Genomic DNA, 17,611 nt, shown 5'->3' with positions numbered 1-17,611 from the left:
TGTGGCTGCAACGCGAAACTACATGGAACAAGAACACTGGAGATTTCTGCCAAAGTTAGCAAGCTAACTACCTAAGCTTCATCAAAGTCCTTTTAGGCAAGTCCCTCCACTCGGCGGCCATATACCAACGTTTTATGGGCACTCATCGGGCACAGTCTTTGGGTCGAACTGCGCGTGTGCAAGGCTTCACGACACCAATCTTGCTCCAGCGGCGAGATCACAACACATGATTGGCACGATGTATGTCACAACACACCATATGATTGGCTCAATGTATTCACATCACACCACATGATTGGCTCAATGTATTCACATGTCGACGTTTTGCCGAGGAAGGGGTAGGATATGTGTAGACAACGGCCATATTGGCGTGACACACTAGCCCCATGCATTTCTATGGAGTATTTTTTGAGTGCTGTGTCTCCACATTAGAAAGTCTCTGGCTTTATGCCACAATGCTACATACCCAGAAGTTGAAGCTTCTCTCATACAAATTAACATCCCCCAGAATGTCCATACGAAAATGTTCATCATGTAATGTCAACTATTTAACTAGTTAGACTGATGATGCAAAGTTTGCTAGCAAGTAAGCTAATATGGAAAGTTCGCTAGCAAGTTAGCGATGGCTAAGATGGAGAGTCTGTTTGGGGAATGTGTTATGTTTGGGCGCATATCGCCATCTAGCGAGGCGGAGTAAAACATTAATACTTTGGCCTATGACAGTGTTTCTCAAACTTTTTCAGTTTCAGGACCACTTAACTAACCCTAGCTAAAAAAAAAAAAGGATTAGACCTACTTCAACAGTAGCCTATAATTAGTCTACAGAATAGGCCTACTCACTGAACCACCTTGCTTATTGTCTTTGCACTTTGCTTATTGTGTGGATTCATACTGTATGATTTAAACTGGCATATCTTACATAGACAGTGTTGCAGAACTGTTTTTACATACAAGTTGGTTCAATATTGCAAACAACTCATCTATATTATATTTTACCACGTCTTCTCACAGACTACTTGGGATAGCTTGCGGACCACCAGTGATCCCCCGACCCCACACTTTGAGAAACACTGGTCTACAAATATGACAGTGGTCCAGTCAAATCTTTTACTGTCTATGGTCAAATCCCAGCCGAGCTATAACTGTAGCTCGACTTACCTGTGCATGTAAACATACTGACAAAAAATCAGAATGAGTAATTATAACAGACGAGTAGCCCTGTGGACACACAATATTGTTGGAAAATTGAGATGTGTGAAACACTATTTGACTCAAATGGTAATCAGAAATAATTTGTTATAAAAAAAAGACTAAAATGTGTTGACTAAAACTGACTAAGACTAAGATACCTTTAGTTTTCTTTTAACTAAAACTAGACTAAAATGACGAGACTTTTAGTCGACTAAAACTTGACTAACAAAAATGATATTTGAATGACTAAATATGACAAAGACTAAAAAGGACATTTCGTCACAAGACTAAGACTAAATTAAAAATAGGTGACAAAATTAACACTATTGCAACAGTCGGGAGATAGCATTATGCCTGTATGAGGGCATCCAAGTAGGTGGGAGCAGAACCAGAGACAACTTGATTAGATGAATCTAGTGATATCTAAGGGGCAGGTGTGATGGTCATGTCACATACATGATGGATCTTTTAGAGTAGGTATGTTCCTCCACAGCTGTATCCATCCACTGTGGTTGGGCATCCTTGAAGGCCTGAGGCTTCTGGAACACCAACACAGCTTGGTCTGCAGGTAATAATAAGATGGAGTCATATTAAAGATGGAGAGAATTGGATGAGGCCTATGCATTCGTGTACAGAATAGATCTAGTTAAGGTTTTAATCTCTGTGTTCCCTATAGCCTACTGAAACTCAGTAGGCCCAGGTTATTCTAATTGGGACACTGACCTATGATTTGATGATTTCTAAATTAAGGATGAAAGTTTGGATGTTGACTTTCGTAAATAGCAACGTCGTAAATCATTACTTCGTAGCCCATGTCGTTTAGCATTTTCAAGCTTACTATCTACGACCATTTAAGTATAACGTAAGACATCTTTAAGCGCAGAAAATCAAGGATGCCTTTAACACCGTGTGTATACTCTATGCTACCGTAATGTTGCATTAAAAAAAACGTGTCAATACCAAATTTAGCCGCCTATAGGCTAGCTTAACTTACCTGTTGCTGAGACTTCACGGTTGACACTTATCCTGACGACTCTTATTTGGGCATAAAAAACAAATTTATTGGGTTCCGGTTTCCGACCGACCCTGTCAATTTATGTGCGACCCAAAATTATTTTATGAGCTTGGGGAAGAAATAACACTAAATAATCTAGGCTACATTAAATAAATCCACAAATAAAAGGCGAACTATAATTACATTAATTACCCCTTGCGTTATGTATAGGGATGAGCGTATTCTCTCTTTACAAAGTAGCCTATGCACAGCTGTTCACGAAGACGATTGTTTTCGTCACTTACCAAGGCACTCGCAATTTTGTCCAAACACCGCAACTTTTTCGCAAATTTGACCAATCATCGTAGTTTCACCGTGAAATTTCACCTACCACAACAGTCCCTTGCGCAGAATATTGAGCCAGATGGCACACTTACTTCTGCACCTTCTGCATATGACACCAAAGACTGCCCTAACGTGTTCGTTCCTCTGCAGTTTTGATGACAATAAATAGAAGGCTAACGTTAATGATCTGCTTACTTGCATCTCTCAACCTGGTGTTGCTAACCTACCTAGGCTATGAAAGTAAGTTAATTAAGGCCTACTTGGTTTACTGACATTTGAGTAGGCTATGCAACCCATTGGCAAACGTTTACCTGGATATGTCCTTTTAGCTTATGTCATGTTTGCTAGCTTGTGGGCTTAGTTTGAGTAGTGCTACCAAAATCATAGAAATGAATAAAATTGCAAGACATTTACAGTACCTCTTCTATGATCCAAGAATGATTTCATTCGAGTTGTTTTTTTAACATTTATTTTAACTAATGACATAGAAGACATTCCCAATTGCATCCACATATCGTAATGCACTATGCAAAAAGTGATTTACACTCATAGCCGAACACAGTGAGATGCAAGCCTTCCAATCCACTCAGAAATGTAATTAGGCTACTCTCACGTCCTTAAAGGGGCAGGCAGTCAATTAGACGTACACCACCAATGTAATGACAAACAGAAGTGTAGTCAAATAGTATACATCAATATGAAATTACTAGATACTTACTTGGCTATTAGTAACTATGCAGGCCACAGACTATGAATTATTAAAAAGATATGAACTTAATATGAATTGCAAAATATATGAATGTTTTGAAACATATGACATGATGCCATCTCTTTAGGTGACTGTCTTTTTTGGACAGTTCTACGAAAGGTTATACTGCTTTGTGAATTACCTCAGTCAAAGCATTTCACTTTTGTCGTCACGTTGTAGGCTAGTTTGTTTGTAGTCCATGTAGCCTTTCATGTCCAACAGTGTTAATGTGAACTTGGGAATTTGGTGTTTTGTCACTTGAAAGCTGCATATCCTTTTTTCACAAGCGTCTTACACCATATTCTTAAGCAAAATGTTCTTTATGATTAGTGAGCGTATGTTTTAACCTTTGTTGTGGCATCAATGTTGTTCACACATTCCGACGGCAAAGCCAAAGCCTGAACGCACCAATAGACATGAACAACGACAAACTATCTTGAACCACCTATGTATAATCTTTGGTTGAACTTCAAAAGCACAGCTGTTGTAAATTACACCAGAACTGGAACCTCATGTTATTCACGACCAGTCTTCTCACAACTTCAGTCCACCAGACCGCCTGGTCTGACTCAGCACACCTGATAGCCAGCAGTGTGGTGCAGATGTTGACACTGGGGAGATACATGCTTGTGAAACAGGTACATCTACTGAGGCTTCTAGATTATACGGCTCAGATGAAACGTAAAGCAAAAATGGCCACATATAGACAGACAGAGAGAAAGAGAGGGAGAGAGAGAGATATTGCTGCATCGTTAGATAGATAATACAGGGTTAGTTGCGTAAGAATACTACCCCCCTTCTCCCTGCAAATTGTTATGACGTCTCTCACTTTCTCTCCTACATCTATCCCATCTCTCATACTCTCACTAGTGTAAACTCTCTCCCTCACAGCAGGACCATGGACCCACAATTGTTTGTTTTTTTACCTGATTTTCTCTCAGTCTCTCTGTCTCTCTGTCCATCTTTTTTTCTTATCCTCTCTGACTAAACACGCATCTACCCCTCCATCGCTGTGTGTCCATCTGCTGTCTTCCTCTCTCTCCCTCTCTCCCCTCTATCTCTCCCCCCTCTCTCCCCTCCCTCTCTCTCTCCCTCTCTCCTATACTAATTCCCTACTCACATGTTTGGCAGAGGGCAGAGCTGTGTCTGGAACTATGAGAGACAGATTAACTCTTAGCATCAGCGCTGCTACCACTGTAACCTCACCAATCGCCTGGCAGCAGCCATGACAATGTAGAGTACTCTTCTATTGAGAGCAATTACTGTATGCTCCTCTACTGGGTATGATTTTTGTGTTGCAGATATTTATGTTGGAATTATAATGTGAGAAAAGTTTAGTGTTTGTATGGTAGCACTGACGATAAGAATGAAAAGGAAAATCACAACCAACAGCAACATTTCTCATTTTTGTTTTAAGGCTGGTCATCTCATTTCTCATTTCGTCTTATGTTTGCTCTGATCTCTTGACTTTTAAACGGTTTTGATATCAGATCACTTTAACATAATGGAATCGTTTATTCCACTACAATATTTACAGTTGCAACAGTACATTCAGGGATGGTAGGCAAACCAGACAGTTCTTTCAGACAATGATGAACATACAAATACAAATATGCATACTACACATAACCATGCATGCATACATACATACACACATACTGCCAAACACACACACACACACACACACACACTTACAACCACAACAACCGCACAAACACATAAATATAATTGACCAACACAAATAATCCAAAAGAGATATTAAAATAAATATTCATTCTTAATGAAAACATGTCTAATGCTACGTCTCTCTGTGTTTTAGAATGGATAGTTCTGTTGGAGGGCTGAGGGCACACGCATTATACAAACAGCAGGGAGGGATACAAGTAAGGGCAGAGAGACTTTTCCAGATGCAGGTTGCTCCAAGGCAAACCATAAGCTACTGTAATGACACATTCTCCTCTCTATATGCAGAAGCAGTGCTTAAGGGATAAAGATCTGGGTGTGAGGTGTCTGCAGGTGTCTTTGCAACTAGGTTAGACAACTGACTAGAGTGGGTACAGTATACACACATTATGTGCATGTATATGATGTGTGCAAAAGAAGGGAGTTGATTTTGGAATTCTGGACTACATCCTGGTGTGCTTTGTCATGTTGGCTGCTGTTGTTTGAGCAGTGTGCGTTTAACAAATGGTAGTTTGGTGTTGAGCTTTGCGTTGAGGGTTAGAACTTCAAAGTCAGGATAGGAAGATATGTTTTGGGGGTTGCGTCTGCATCCTCATCAGATGTGCTTTGACCTGGCATTTGGCAGATGGGGCCAAGATTAGAATTAGAACTACCATTGATGCTCAGGGTAAATTGTAGTGTCGGCGGCTGTGTTTGGGGCCAGCGTTTAGCGGACGGGAAGCTTGAGGGCGGCGTCCACTTCCTCCTCAGGCTGCAGTGTGTGCCACTGAGCCACAGGACGCCTGGGGTTGGCCAGCATGTCTGACCAGTGGCGGAGACCAACGCCGGTGGCGCCGTAACCAATCCAGCACTTCCCGATGGCGTCATTGCTGCCCAGCTTGTCGTAGTCATAAACGGTGATGATCACCTGGAGTTTCTGTGTGATTGAGGAGAGGAGAGTGAGAGAGTCACTTGGGAGTGTGTCACCATTAGAGGCACAGAAGAGATCTATAGCTACCTATCATCAGAACATCACTGCTGTATCAACGCTAATATGTTTGGACAGTACCTGTATTTGGGCAAATGGGATTTCAAAGCTGAAACTTTCATTGAAGTATGGGTTTAAGGTCTTCTCTTTCACAGTGGTCTTCTTCTTCTTAACACGTTTGCCATTGTGCTGCAGCACGAGTTTCACAAACGGATCTGTGAAAAAAGATAGGGAAATGGATGAGGCCTGATTTGTTTGACACAAGCAGCCATTCTAACCAACCTATAACCCACAATGTAACCTTGAGCGTTATTATTGAGTCTTTAAGGATTGTAATTGGCAGAATGTGTAGTTCAGTGAGTGAGTCTACCATTACGTAACAGCCAGAATGGCTGTCACATGACACATCAGACTGCTGAGAGTGTTGTGGGAGAGGACGTGGGTACCTGACAAGCCACCAACGTCCATCTTCTTCAGGTTCTTCGCTTCCATCACACAGACAGTCAGTTTACCAGATGTAGGCACATAACGCAGTGAGATACAGATGTCCCCCAGCTTCTCTTCCTATCACAAAAAAAAAAAAACAGAAAGTAATGTATTAATACTATCACATGAACCATAAACAAACATGCATGGAAATATTAAATAAATACTAAATATGAAGGTTTGGATGCTTCTGAGCAGATTTTCTACCTCTTCTTTCTCTCCTCCATCCAAATCCCTCCACTCGTGGATTGGCTGACCCAGGTCAATGCTGTTCATGGCGATTTTAATCTCTCCAATCACATCATGCTTGCCAAAGCGGTCAAAGTCAAAGACCGCCAGCACCAGGGTCTGACCGGCCAGGTCATTAAAGGGGATCTGTGAGAACCACAATATGACTTTAGACATCTCATGAGAAATACATTCTCTGGAAACAACTACAGCAACAACAACAAAACAACAACAACAACAACAAGAGCAGCAATAGAGGGCTGACTTAGTGGAGTGAGGTAGAGATTGGAAATCATGATAACCTGGGAGGTGGTGAAATGTTAAGAGGTAGGCAGAGGAGAAAACACAAGGGTGAAGAGAGTGACTGGATAGGAGAGACTGGGCAGAGAAGTGAAGAAGAGAAGGTCTAACAACGAGTGAAATAAAGAGAGAAGGCGAAAGAGGTAACAACACAGACCTTGAATTTGAAGGTCTCGTTGAACACAGGGCTCAGGTTCTTGCGTTGTACTTTGGTTTCAAACTTCTTCTTCTTGTCTGGGAGCATGTAGACTTTGACATAGGGGTCTGAGGTGCCACCCATGTCCATGGCAGGCAGGTTCTCTGCCTGCAGGATGCCCACAACGAGCTGCCCACAGAAAACAGACAGAAGTCAATCAGTCCACTGGACACATGGAGCCACCATATCCAGAATCCAGATCCACTTTTTCTCCCCAATGGAGACTTCCACGAAAACCCACCACAGGCACACATCTTAACACACATGTTCCCGTACGTACCTCGTTGTCATTGAAGTTGTAGTCCAGCGAATACTCAAGTTTGCCATAGAACTCCTTCTCCCCCTCCTCTCCCTCTTTCTTCTCCTCCTGAAGAACAGATTTTTAAACCACATCATACAGTTATTATCTCTCCCCCCCCTTCTCTCTAGTTCTTAGATTCAGCATGGCTTTCTGTCTGCATTTTCTAGCCCCCCCTTACCTCCCCTTCGCCTTCATTCTCTTTCTTCACCCGTCTGCGTCCACCACCCTTTCTCTCTCGGACTTTCTTCCCTTTCTTTTTCCCTCCCAAACACTTCTTATAGACGCAAAAGGCGCAGCAGCCCACCAGGGCCAGCACCACCACCACTATGGCCCCGATGGCCCACATGGGCACTGAGAGAGAGAGAGAGAGAGAGAGAGAGAGAGAGAGAGAGAGAGAGAGAGAGAGAGAGAGAGAGAGAGAGAGACACACAGTGGGGTCAACAAACACGTGAAGTAGTCAGTAGTTTATGGACAGAGGGTTCCTTCAGCTCAAGTCTACAATTTGAAATGGCAGTCTACAGCTGAACATGACTAGAGAGTTGAGCACTAGTCTAGTGGGGAGGGAAGGTGGTTGGAGGTATGAACAATCAAGTTGAATTTAATCTAATCTAATCTAATAAATGGGTGGTCTTGGTGACAAAAATGAATGATCCACTTACAGTTGAGCTTATGGTCTGGTATGAGAGAACAGGTTGAGATGGAATGGGAGAGAGAAAATGTTCCATAGTGTTAAAGTTAGCATGTATGCGGTAAGGACTTTCTGTCACAACCTTAAAATCAACTGGGAAGACTGACTGAAAGGTACTGATGGAATAGTTGTCAGTGATTTAACATCCTGCAGAAATGCAATGAGGCATCTCAAGGTGTTTGTGACTATCAGGTCATAGAGCAGTGTGTTTATGGAAAAATAGTTTTTGTTGGGTTGTTTAGGGTATGTCTCACGGTATCCTATCTTGTAGTTGCCAATTGCCAGGCCTGCCTTGCTACTGTATGCAATGTGTGTGTATACATTTGTATGCATATGAGAGAAAACAACCCCAAACAAGCCCAAACAAAGTGTGTGATGGGGTTTACTCACTAGGAAGGTGGTCCAGCTCATTGAAGAACTTGTTCTTCATGTTCAGGAAGTTGTGGCTGGATTTGTGGACAGGCGGCGGTGGGGGCGGAGGGGGTGGGGCTTCCTCCTCCGGTTCCGCCGCACGCCGCGCCCGCTGCTGCAGGCTGACCAGTCGCATCGTGGCAGCTGGGGGGAGCAGTTCACATAAGTAGCTTGTCTTTATATATCATCTCTAATTCAGATTAAATTAACACAATGTAGGAATTCCCTTTTTCATCAATGTTCCCATTTAGCGCTAAGGGGGTACCTAATTAATCTAAAATGGCAAAAAGGGTCATGGACCTGCATCAACAATATTGCATAGTGCCATTACCTTCAGGTAAAATAACTACATTGTGTTGCTTTAAGGTTACATTTCCCTTGTGAAAATGCAATTAAATGACTTTTGTAAACTATTGTAAGCACACAGAGGCAAACTAATCTGATGTTGTGAGGTTTCATTAATCGTCTCAGTAAATCCTTAGTTTCTCCATATTTCATCTCTGCTCTTTGCTCTAATACTCTCTTGGCCAACTGTTCGACTCCTCTAGTTACCTCCTTTGTGTGTCAGTGATGAAGTGATGTGTCAGTGTGTGTCAGAGATGAAGTGATGTGTCAGTGTGTGTCAGTGATGAAGTGATGTGTCAGTGATGAAGTGCTAAGAGATTCCAAGTTTGTCACTCACTAATCCGTATGTTAATAAAATAACCTGTAAATACATGCACATACACACACACACATACATACACACACACACTCTCCACACTCAGTCCGCACTCTCATGCTCATATTGACATATAACATCCAGTGTGACCTGCATCTCTCAACTGACATTGCATGTGGGTTCATACATGGCAAACCACACACAGGCATATATTTTTGGAATCTGTCCTGCTGCTTACAGACATGTAAAGACACACACACACACACACACACACACACACACACACACACACACACACACACACACACACACACACACAGACAGCACAGCCCTGCACTCCCCAGTGGCATGTAATGAGATTAATTGGCAAAGGTAATCCACAGGCTTAAGTAAATCAGGGACGGTGAGTGTTCTGCTTCCCAGAGCTGTGCCCCTCCCTGGGCAAATGGATCTGTCAGCTGACCCTACTCCTGTTATTTTCCCCACTAAGTCCTCAGCCATGCGGAGGCGGTGGTGGTGTGTTGTGCCAGGTAAAAGGGTGTGTGATGCGTAGGTGGTGGAGGAGGGGGTGGGGGTGTCCCAGACGTGTAAGATTATGAGCGGGTTAACAGGCTTGGATTGTCAGAAGTCAAGGTTATATAGGGGAAGGCTGGACTGTAAGTGGTGGTGACCCCTGGTCACCCACGTTCAAGTTTGGACCATCTGCGTGATCCGGACCTTTGACCAAGATGGTGCACTTGAACCTACTTTTCACAAACTGAAATGGGCTGAGTGGTTTGTGCTTCAGAGAGCAAATGGACAGAACAGAATGGTCTTCTGGAAACCACTCTTTGCCTTCTCATCTAATGACAGGTCTTACCATGGATCATTAAAATAGCACTGGGAGACTGGAGAAAGCAGGGAGGGATGGAATTTACCATAGTGTTAAAGCATAAAACGTAATGTTAAAATAATAATAATACAAAATAAAATAAAATAAAACTGGACTTGTTTTTCACTTTTAGACTGGAACATGTTGGCTAATGGTTAAGAGTTCAGTGTGAGGCACTATGGAGTAACCAGAGGGTTAATAGACAGTCCTCTCCTTCCCTCACGCATTTGGATGATATTGTATCAAGCCATAGGGGTGGGTGTTACTGGCGTGACCGTTGACAGCCGATGTCTGTGAATGGCTGAGGGGCTTATCTTCCTCGAGCACGGCCTAGAAGGTCAACTGCTTGCCCTCAGCAGACAAATAGCCAACAATTCAAATGGCACAATCGTACACAAATGCTGTTTAGCAAGGGTTCTGTAAGTTCTGAAACTAAAAACAGAACGTGTTCATTAACACGTTTTAATTAAGGTGACAGTAAGAGCGGGGCAGTTGTCTGTTTGGCTTGGACACGCATGAGCACCGGTCTCGCGTGTGCAGCTTTAAGCCGAGCCGTGCGCAATGACAGCAGGACGGATAGATTTAGTTCTCATCACGCTTTTTCCTACTCAACAGATGAAAACCGCAGAATCCAAGGATTAGTCAACTGTCATGACTCTAAAGCGCCGAACATGTCGCCTCAAAAAACATATAAATAACAAGTTAAAAGAGGGCTACTATAGCTCCATACATGGAATTCGCCATGAAATTCCCATGCGAAATATGATTACAACTTCTTTTCAAACATTTGCCCCGTTTCAAAGTTTACATCGTTGCCCACTACATTCCTGGCAAATAAATATATTTCCATGAACAGGCGACCAAATCCAAACATCAAGTTAACATACTACTGAAATTTAAAATGCGCCTTGTGATCGTTTAGTATATTCTCGAGGAACTCATGCTTTTATCTTTGAAATATCACTTCATTGCGCACTGATTTCACCACAACACAGGCAAGTCTGTATATAAACATAATTGACTAAATCAAGCTATTGTTTTTCTTCTTTCAATTCCATATCTGTAAAACAAGCACACTCGAACTTACCCGACAAAAACAGCCTCCCTCTCTTCACTTTTATGGATGCTCTGCAGACACCTTTAGGGGATGACTGTTGCGCACCATCCTTCTCTCTCCCTCCTCTCTCTTGCCCCCACCCTCTCTCTCTCTCTCTCTCTCTCTCTCTCTCTCTCTCTTTATCTTTTCCCCTTAATCTCCGCTATCCCGATGTGCCATCTTTATCTCCCCTCCTCCCTTTCTCTCTGGACGCAAATCGTATTTGAATGTACAAACTATCTCTGGGATTAACTCTTCCTCCTCTTGCAGCCATGGTTTGTATGGTCAGTCTTATTCTGTAATTATCCTGAATTCTATTTCCTTCTCTTTTTAGCTGGTTTGGGAAGATGTGAATGGAAGGCCTATAGGCTATGAGATAACCTCTGACGTTCAAACCATATGGCCCTTAATCTTTGCACTGGACCTAATCTTTTCATTTTGAAGTGGTGTCTGTCTATCACTAATCTCATTCCACATCCCAATCTAAGTCAGGCATCATAATTTCCCATATAGAATTTCACAGGGCTTGCGGACCTAGTGTAATCTCTATCGACTTATCGGATTGCCTTGTGCACTGTATGGTATGTGGGCAGCACCGGTATTTTCAGATTTTCCCAGTCGTGATTAGAAGACTCACCAGTGGCAATCCCGTCAGTAATGGAATACTGTATCTATCCACTATGTTTGTGTCTTTTGAAGTGGGCACCCTGCATGGCCTTTCTTGCTCAACAGAACATCCTACCAGTGCACGCCTTCTCCCCCCCATCCCAGCCCTTTATCTCATTGAATGTGCTGTCCAAAGATGTATTTGCTTTAATGTGACGATTTGAGGATAGTTATTGCAGATAGTTATCTATCTGTGATTCAAACAGATGGTTGAGTTCTGGCTTTGTTGTGTTCTCTTTGACTCTCTTCACTACCTGCTCCTCCCTCTTCATGTTAGTGGGTCACTGGGTGCAGGAGCAGGAGCAGGTGCACTCGTAGGCGGTCTTACTGCCTCTGGTGGCGAGATACAGAGTTGATAACCTGAGAGGCCTCCTCACTTCACACAGGGTCCAATCACCTTCACCAGAGATTTTTGTGCGTATGGCTGTGGAGGAGTAGCCATGTTTCTTTGTGTGTGTGTGTGTGTGTGTGCGTGCATGTGTGTACATGTGTGTGCATGTGTGTGTGTGTGTTTGTGTGTGTGTGTGTGTGTAACGCCTTAAGTTTATGGTGGTTGTACCTTTTCATATCTTTTTCCTTATTTTTTTTACTGAATTTATTAAATAATTGTGGAAGTCATCTGAAGGAGGCTGAGTGTGAGGTGTTCTTCTCCTTTTTCTTTTGATTTCATGTTTGTGATTTTATGAGCTTATGAGTTTATGATTATTCAGTGCTCCGTGTGAGATGGATTCCACCTCTTTAGCATTTTGGTTTGAAATATTTTTGGTTTGAACATTTCATGTTTTCTGATGACTGAAGGGATAACACTGCATGACAAGGAGATTTTTTTTTAATTTTTTTAGATTAGATTCAACTTTATTGTCATTGCGCAGAATACAAGTACAAAGACAACAAAATGCAGTAAGACAACAAAATGCAGAAATGTCAACTTCTTATTGACTTCCATTATTGATCAGGCAGATGCATAGTGCCATGAAGGCCAACAATATCAGCAGTTGAAACATTTCCACTGGCGAGCTTCACATTAATACTAAAATAGGTGAATAAGAACATGTGCTTCATTTATGCAGAGGTGGTCAGTGTGACTGGAAATATTTGCATATGAAGATATTGCCTGGTATATAAAACAAATGTTAGATGGCTTTTTTAAGACAATTGCAGGTTGATAATAAGTTACTGTCTTTTGGGGACAGGACAGCAGAAATTAACAAACTTATGAGCCTTTTGAAATTGTATAAGAAACCAAAGACTTTCACGTGTCCTGAAAATTCTAGTACCCTACTCTTTCAAAGACTACATGCTAATAAATAACTGAAGGCATTGAACTATTCCGCATTTCAAAATAACTTCAGTAACTTCTCAATCTTCCCCTTATCCATAGTCAATTTACAACCAATTAAAAAAATGTGAAAGGTTAATGGGTTCAGTAGCTGATAAAACACCCTGTCCTTATGTGCCCCTGAAGAAACTTGATTAGCTGGTGTGTCAGTTCAAGCCACCGTCTTCCACTTATGGAGCCTGAGGTTGTTGAGGATACTGAACTAACTCTAGGAGAATTTTGCGGAGTTGCATGCAAAGTGTAATGGATTATTACTTTTAATTTAAAGCAAAACATCCTATTCTGTTTTTGAGGCCAAAGTTCTATGCTTTATGTGCACCCTAGTGGATTTGTCTACTGGATAGGATCTTTCTGGCAAGATTGAAATGTGCTAGATGTGTTTTAGATATGGTGCCCATGGTTACAGTCTCCCTTCACACACTCATTCTTTCATCATGCATATCTGATAGTTATTCATGTTATTTTAATTGATGTTTCTTTTATTACCCCTTCTCTCAACTTAAAAGGTTAATAGCAATTAGGAATAGGATGAACAAACATGGCCCGCACACATCTGCATACTAAAATTCTCCAGGTCACTCCCTACCATTATAATAGATGATTCTCTTTGAGTCACCGTAAAACATGGTACAGAGAATAATTTTAAAGTCTGCAGGTTTTATTTGACTCAGTCTTAGTCAGTTCAGGTCTAGGTAACTTATGTTACTCATTCTACTCAAAGCAAGTAGGCCTATGCCATGCAAGGACTGGAGAGTCTGAACATAATTTTTAAAATTGTGCCCAAAGCTAAACACATGCAGACAAACATGCAAGACTAGGGAAGAGAAAATAAGTGAACCATTGGTCAAACCATGGGTTAAGGAGGAAAACACAACCCAAAAGACAAATGAAAAATGCATACACAGGAATCTGCTCAAAATGTTTATTTTTTCATCAGATTGAAACCTGCGGTTTAAAATTATTTTGTAAAACAGTCATCATCCTGCATCAGCATTGGGAGTGGTTGCCATATTGGTAATGGCAGATTAATAATCATCCCAGCAGAGACTGCCACATTACAGATCAAGCATCTCATTTAGCTGCTACCCAGAGTATGCTTGTCAAACAGATACTCTGCCATTTTATTGTTGGCAGCATCCATTTTGGTGAGGTTGGTGACGTGGTCGCCCAGCTTCTTGATGGCCTCCACCTGCTCACCCAGGTAATGTGACTCCAGGAAGTCGCAAAGCTAATGGGTGGATAGAAAATGAATCCAGTAAGTATGGGCAAGTCCTGGCATGCTATACTAAGAATACTGTATACAACATTCAACAATGATGAAGATATCATGCAGATTATGTGCACAATAGTCAAGGAGATTGGACAGTAACTTTAACTTACATGTGGATCCACTTTCTCAGAGGCGATCTTGTGCAGGTCCAGGAGGGCCTGGTTGACATTCTTCTCCAATTGCAGAGCGCAAGCCATAGCCTCTAGTCCACTGCCCCACTCATCTCGCTCTGGCTTCTGTAGTGGTCAAAGAGTAAACATGAAGGAAATTAACCCCTTGAATAAACAAACATAGTTAACAGAGAACATATTAATCAAACATCACTGCACATTTTGAGGTAAACACTGACCTTCACATCCTGGAGAAAGATGCGCCCGCCCCTTTTGTTCTGGAAGGCCATCAACTTATGCGCATGCTCGCGCTCCTCATCGCTGTTCTCTTTGAAGAAGTGAGAAAATCCAGGAAGTGCGACGTCGTCACGGGCAAAATAAAATGCCTGAACATTCAAAGGGAAAATGGCAGTTAATAATACAGGCAAAATGTTATGAGATATAAACAATTCAACAAATAGTCAGCTATGCATCCGTTCCCAATTAGTAAATTAAGCACGCACATGGTTTGTTTACGGCGCAACCATTAGATAACGCCATACCAGGACCAGTCTACTTCCAACATTGCGACATGAATAATTCAGTAAAAATATTTACAACAAACGGGACGTTGGATATTTTAGACTTACCATCGAGGTGTAGGTGTATGAAGCAAACAGCTCCATATTGATCATGCGGTTGATGGCTGCCTCGCAGTCACGGTGGTAGTTCTGGCGAATCTGAGAAGTCTCCATTTCGGCAATTTTGTCCTCGTTTTACTATCAAAATGATCAGTAGAAAAATATAATTTATTATTCAGATGTAGGCTAAATACAGCAAGGAATGCGGCGAAATCTCGGACGAAGGAAAGAAGTTCCGTTCAAGCACTGTTGAAGCAAGAATCTTCTTTGGCGTCTTCTCCAAAACGATAAACTGGCAGTTGCGCTCCTGCTTATTTATTGTTCCAAATAAGCTACGTCACTAGAAACGACGGCATCAGAATGAGCCAATCAAGAACAGCCTCACTCGTGAACTAAGAAATGGCTATAAAGCGCAACTGTGCAAAACTGCTGACGTGACATGATGAATCTGCAATTTAAGACCTTTAACAGATATATTTTATTGAATTAAGAAGACAACGTTTTATTATGAGAATCCTATGAATAGGTTTAGTGGGGTAGCCTACTACATTTACCATAACTGCACGTTGTTTACTTTTTCTAGAAGTATTTAGCCTATGTAGGCTACCCAGATAGCAAGGTGACATTGATATGATGTTGATTTTCCATCCACATCATCATTTTGGTTGAGATTGAAATCTCAATGGTAAATAGACATTGAATCAGCATTAGGGGAGCGCGGGGCACAAAGTAACACTTTTTGGTTATGGCTAAATAATTCTAAAATCATTTGAGTTTCACTAGTTATACTTTTTAACAAGCAACATACATATCTCTGTTACACATATGCACTGGAAGTTTGTTTGTAGGAGCTACTGTTCTTTTACAATTCCACCAAGTGCGATAGGTGAAATGTTACAACCTGCCCCATATGCGGGGTTCAAAAGGCTGTTTTTAATTAAATTAATTCAATAAATGTATCTGAATGTGTATGATAGAATAGGATCTGCCTATTTATGATACATAAGTCATGAACTAACAACAGACGTGTGTCGAAAATTGACTTTGTTTTCTATACGGAGAAATAACATAAGAAATATGCGCCAATGGAAGCAAAGAGTCTAACCAAGGTCAATCCTGCCAAGAAAAGCCCTCAAACCTGAAAACACATGAGGCAAAATGCAAAACATCACAAAAACTAACTAAACTAACACTAGTTGTAACAGCGCGTTACAATTTAATTAAAAGAAAAAACATTGTTTTAGGTATTTAGGTTAAAATTTCTCTCTTTTTTCACTCACTAAGATACAGATTACATTAATATACAGATACAAAAATAAAATTCAACAAAAAATATTGCTTAGGCTTTTAATCACAGTTTAGAATTTGTTGCCAGTGGGTGACAATCTGTTTGTTCTAAGCAATGTCTTTTGATTTTGTTTTGGATGCAAACACACTGTAACCACATACATACAGATGTTTCTTTGTTCAAATCACAAATATTGGGAATCTCTGGATCAAATATTGGGAATTATCTGGATCGGATGTGTGTGTGTGTGTGTGTGTGTGTGTGTGTGTTTGTGTGTGACTACAAAGGCCTGAGTCAGGGTGTGGCCAAAGTCTACAGAACAGGTCATGTAGCATTCATATAAATAATGTAGTTTGCTTTCCACAGAGTTCTTATGCCAGCACACTATACATACATTTACAAGGAAACCAAGGAACAACTGTGAGCTACATTTGGCAGATCCAAGAAATGTTCTTTATTTTCACAGACAGGTCTATACGTGTTTCATTTGAAAATATGAAGGATTCTTCCATATACATTTTCAAAAATATGCTAGTTAGTTCTATCCTTCAACCCATCAGGTTTTATAGCATATTATTAGAATATAATCCAAACATTTCAGCTGAGTCCATTTAATTTTTGGCAGCGTCCCGATATCCCAGTTTCCATGTTAGCTCTAAATTGTTAAGGCAGTGTGTTGAACTGTATGAGGTACACTGTTTTGGGAACATTGTTTTAGGTATTTAAGTTAAGGTTTCTCTCTTTTTTCACTCACTAAGATGCAGATTACATTAATATACAGATACAAAAATAAAATTCAACAAAAAATATTGCTTAGGCTTTTAATCACAGTTAAGAATTTGTTGCCAGTGGGTGACAATCTGTTTGTTCTAAGCAATGTCTTTTGATTTTGTTTTGGATGCAAACACACTGTAACCACATACATGCAGATGTTTCTTTGTTCAAATCACAAATATTGGGAAAACTGTCTTAGCACATTAGTGGTAGATTAATAGTAGGCTAATTAGTAAGAGCACATTAACTTGTGCCATCTAGTTAGCACTTTAACCCCATTATAGTGAAATGATGATAATGCAGTGCCTCTAAGCTAACCTTTGTGCACAGCAGTATTAAGGCAGGAAGGTTTTTTTCCCCTCACCAGTTCCTGTTTGT

At 41.2% G+C, this 17,611-nt stretch overlaps 2 protein-coding genes across 2 annotated transcripts; both read right to left on the bottom strand.

Annotated features, from left to right (window-relative positions):
- Positions 1–4,968: 4,968 nt before the first annotated feature.
- On the bottom strand, positions 4,969–11,266 carry syt5a (synaptotagmin Va). The gene is made up of 10 exons (XM_042086270.1): positions 11,158–11,266; positions 8,518–8,682; positions 8,099–8,113; positions 7,618–7,790; positions 7,419–7,505; positions 7,100–7,267; positions 6,622–6,789; positions 6,375–6,492; positions 6,010–6,143; positions 4,969–5,877 (listed from the first exon to the last, which is right to left on the bottom strand). The coding sequence occupies exons 2-10, from the start codon at positions 8,672–8,674 to the stop codon at positions 5,668–5,670; spliced, it is 1,230 nt and encodes a 409-aa protein (XP_041942204.1). The 5' UTR covers positions 8,675–8,682; positions 11,158–11,266; the 3' UTR covers positions 4,969–5,667.
- A 2,813-nt stretch (positions 11,267–14,079) lies between these two features.
- Positions 14,080–15,469, bottom strand: LOC121705585 (ferritin, middle subunit). Its single transcript, XM_042086641.1, has 4 exons — positions 15,181–15,469; positions 14,791–14,937; positions 14,552–14,677; positions 14,080–14,399 (listed from the first exon to the last, which is right to left on the bottom strand). The coding sequence occupies exons 1-4, from the start codon at positions 15,283–15,285 to the stop codon at positions 14,247–14,249; spliced, it is 531 nt and encodes a 176-aa protein (XP_041942575.1). The 5' UTR covers positions 15,286–15,469; the 3' UTR covers positions 14,080–14,246.
- Between the last annotated feature and the right edge of the window lie 2,142 nt (positions 15,470–17,611).

Source organism: Alosa sapidissima, chromosome 3 (genome assembly GCF_018492685.1).
Source record: "Alosa sapidissima isolate fAloSap1 chromosome 3, fAloSap1.pri, whole genome shotgun sequence".
Lineage (NCBI taxonomy): Eukaryota > Metazoa > Chordata > Actinopteri > Clupeiformes > Clupeidae > Alosa > Alosa sapidissima.
Note: the sequence above shows the minus strand (reverse complement) of the source record. Positions and strands in the feature narration are given on the sequence as shown.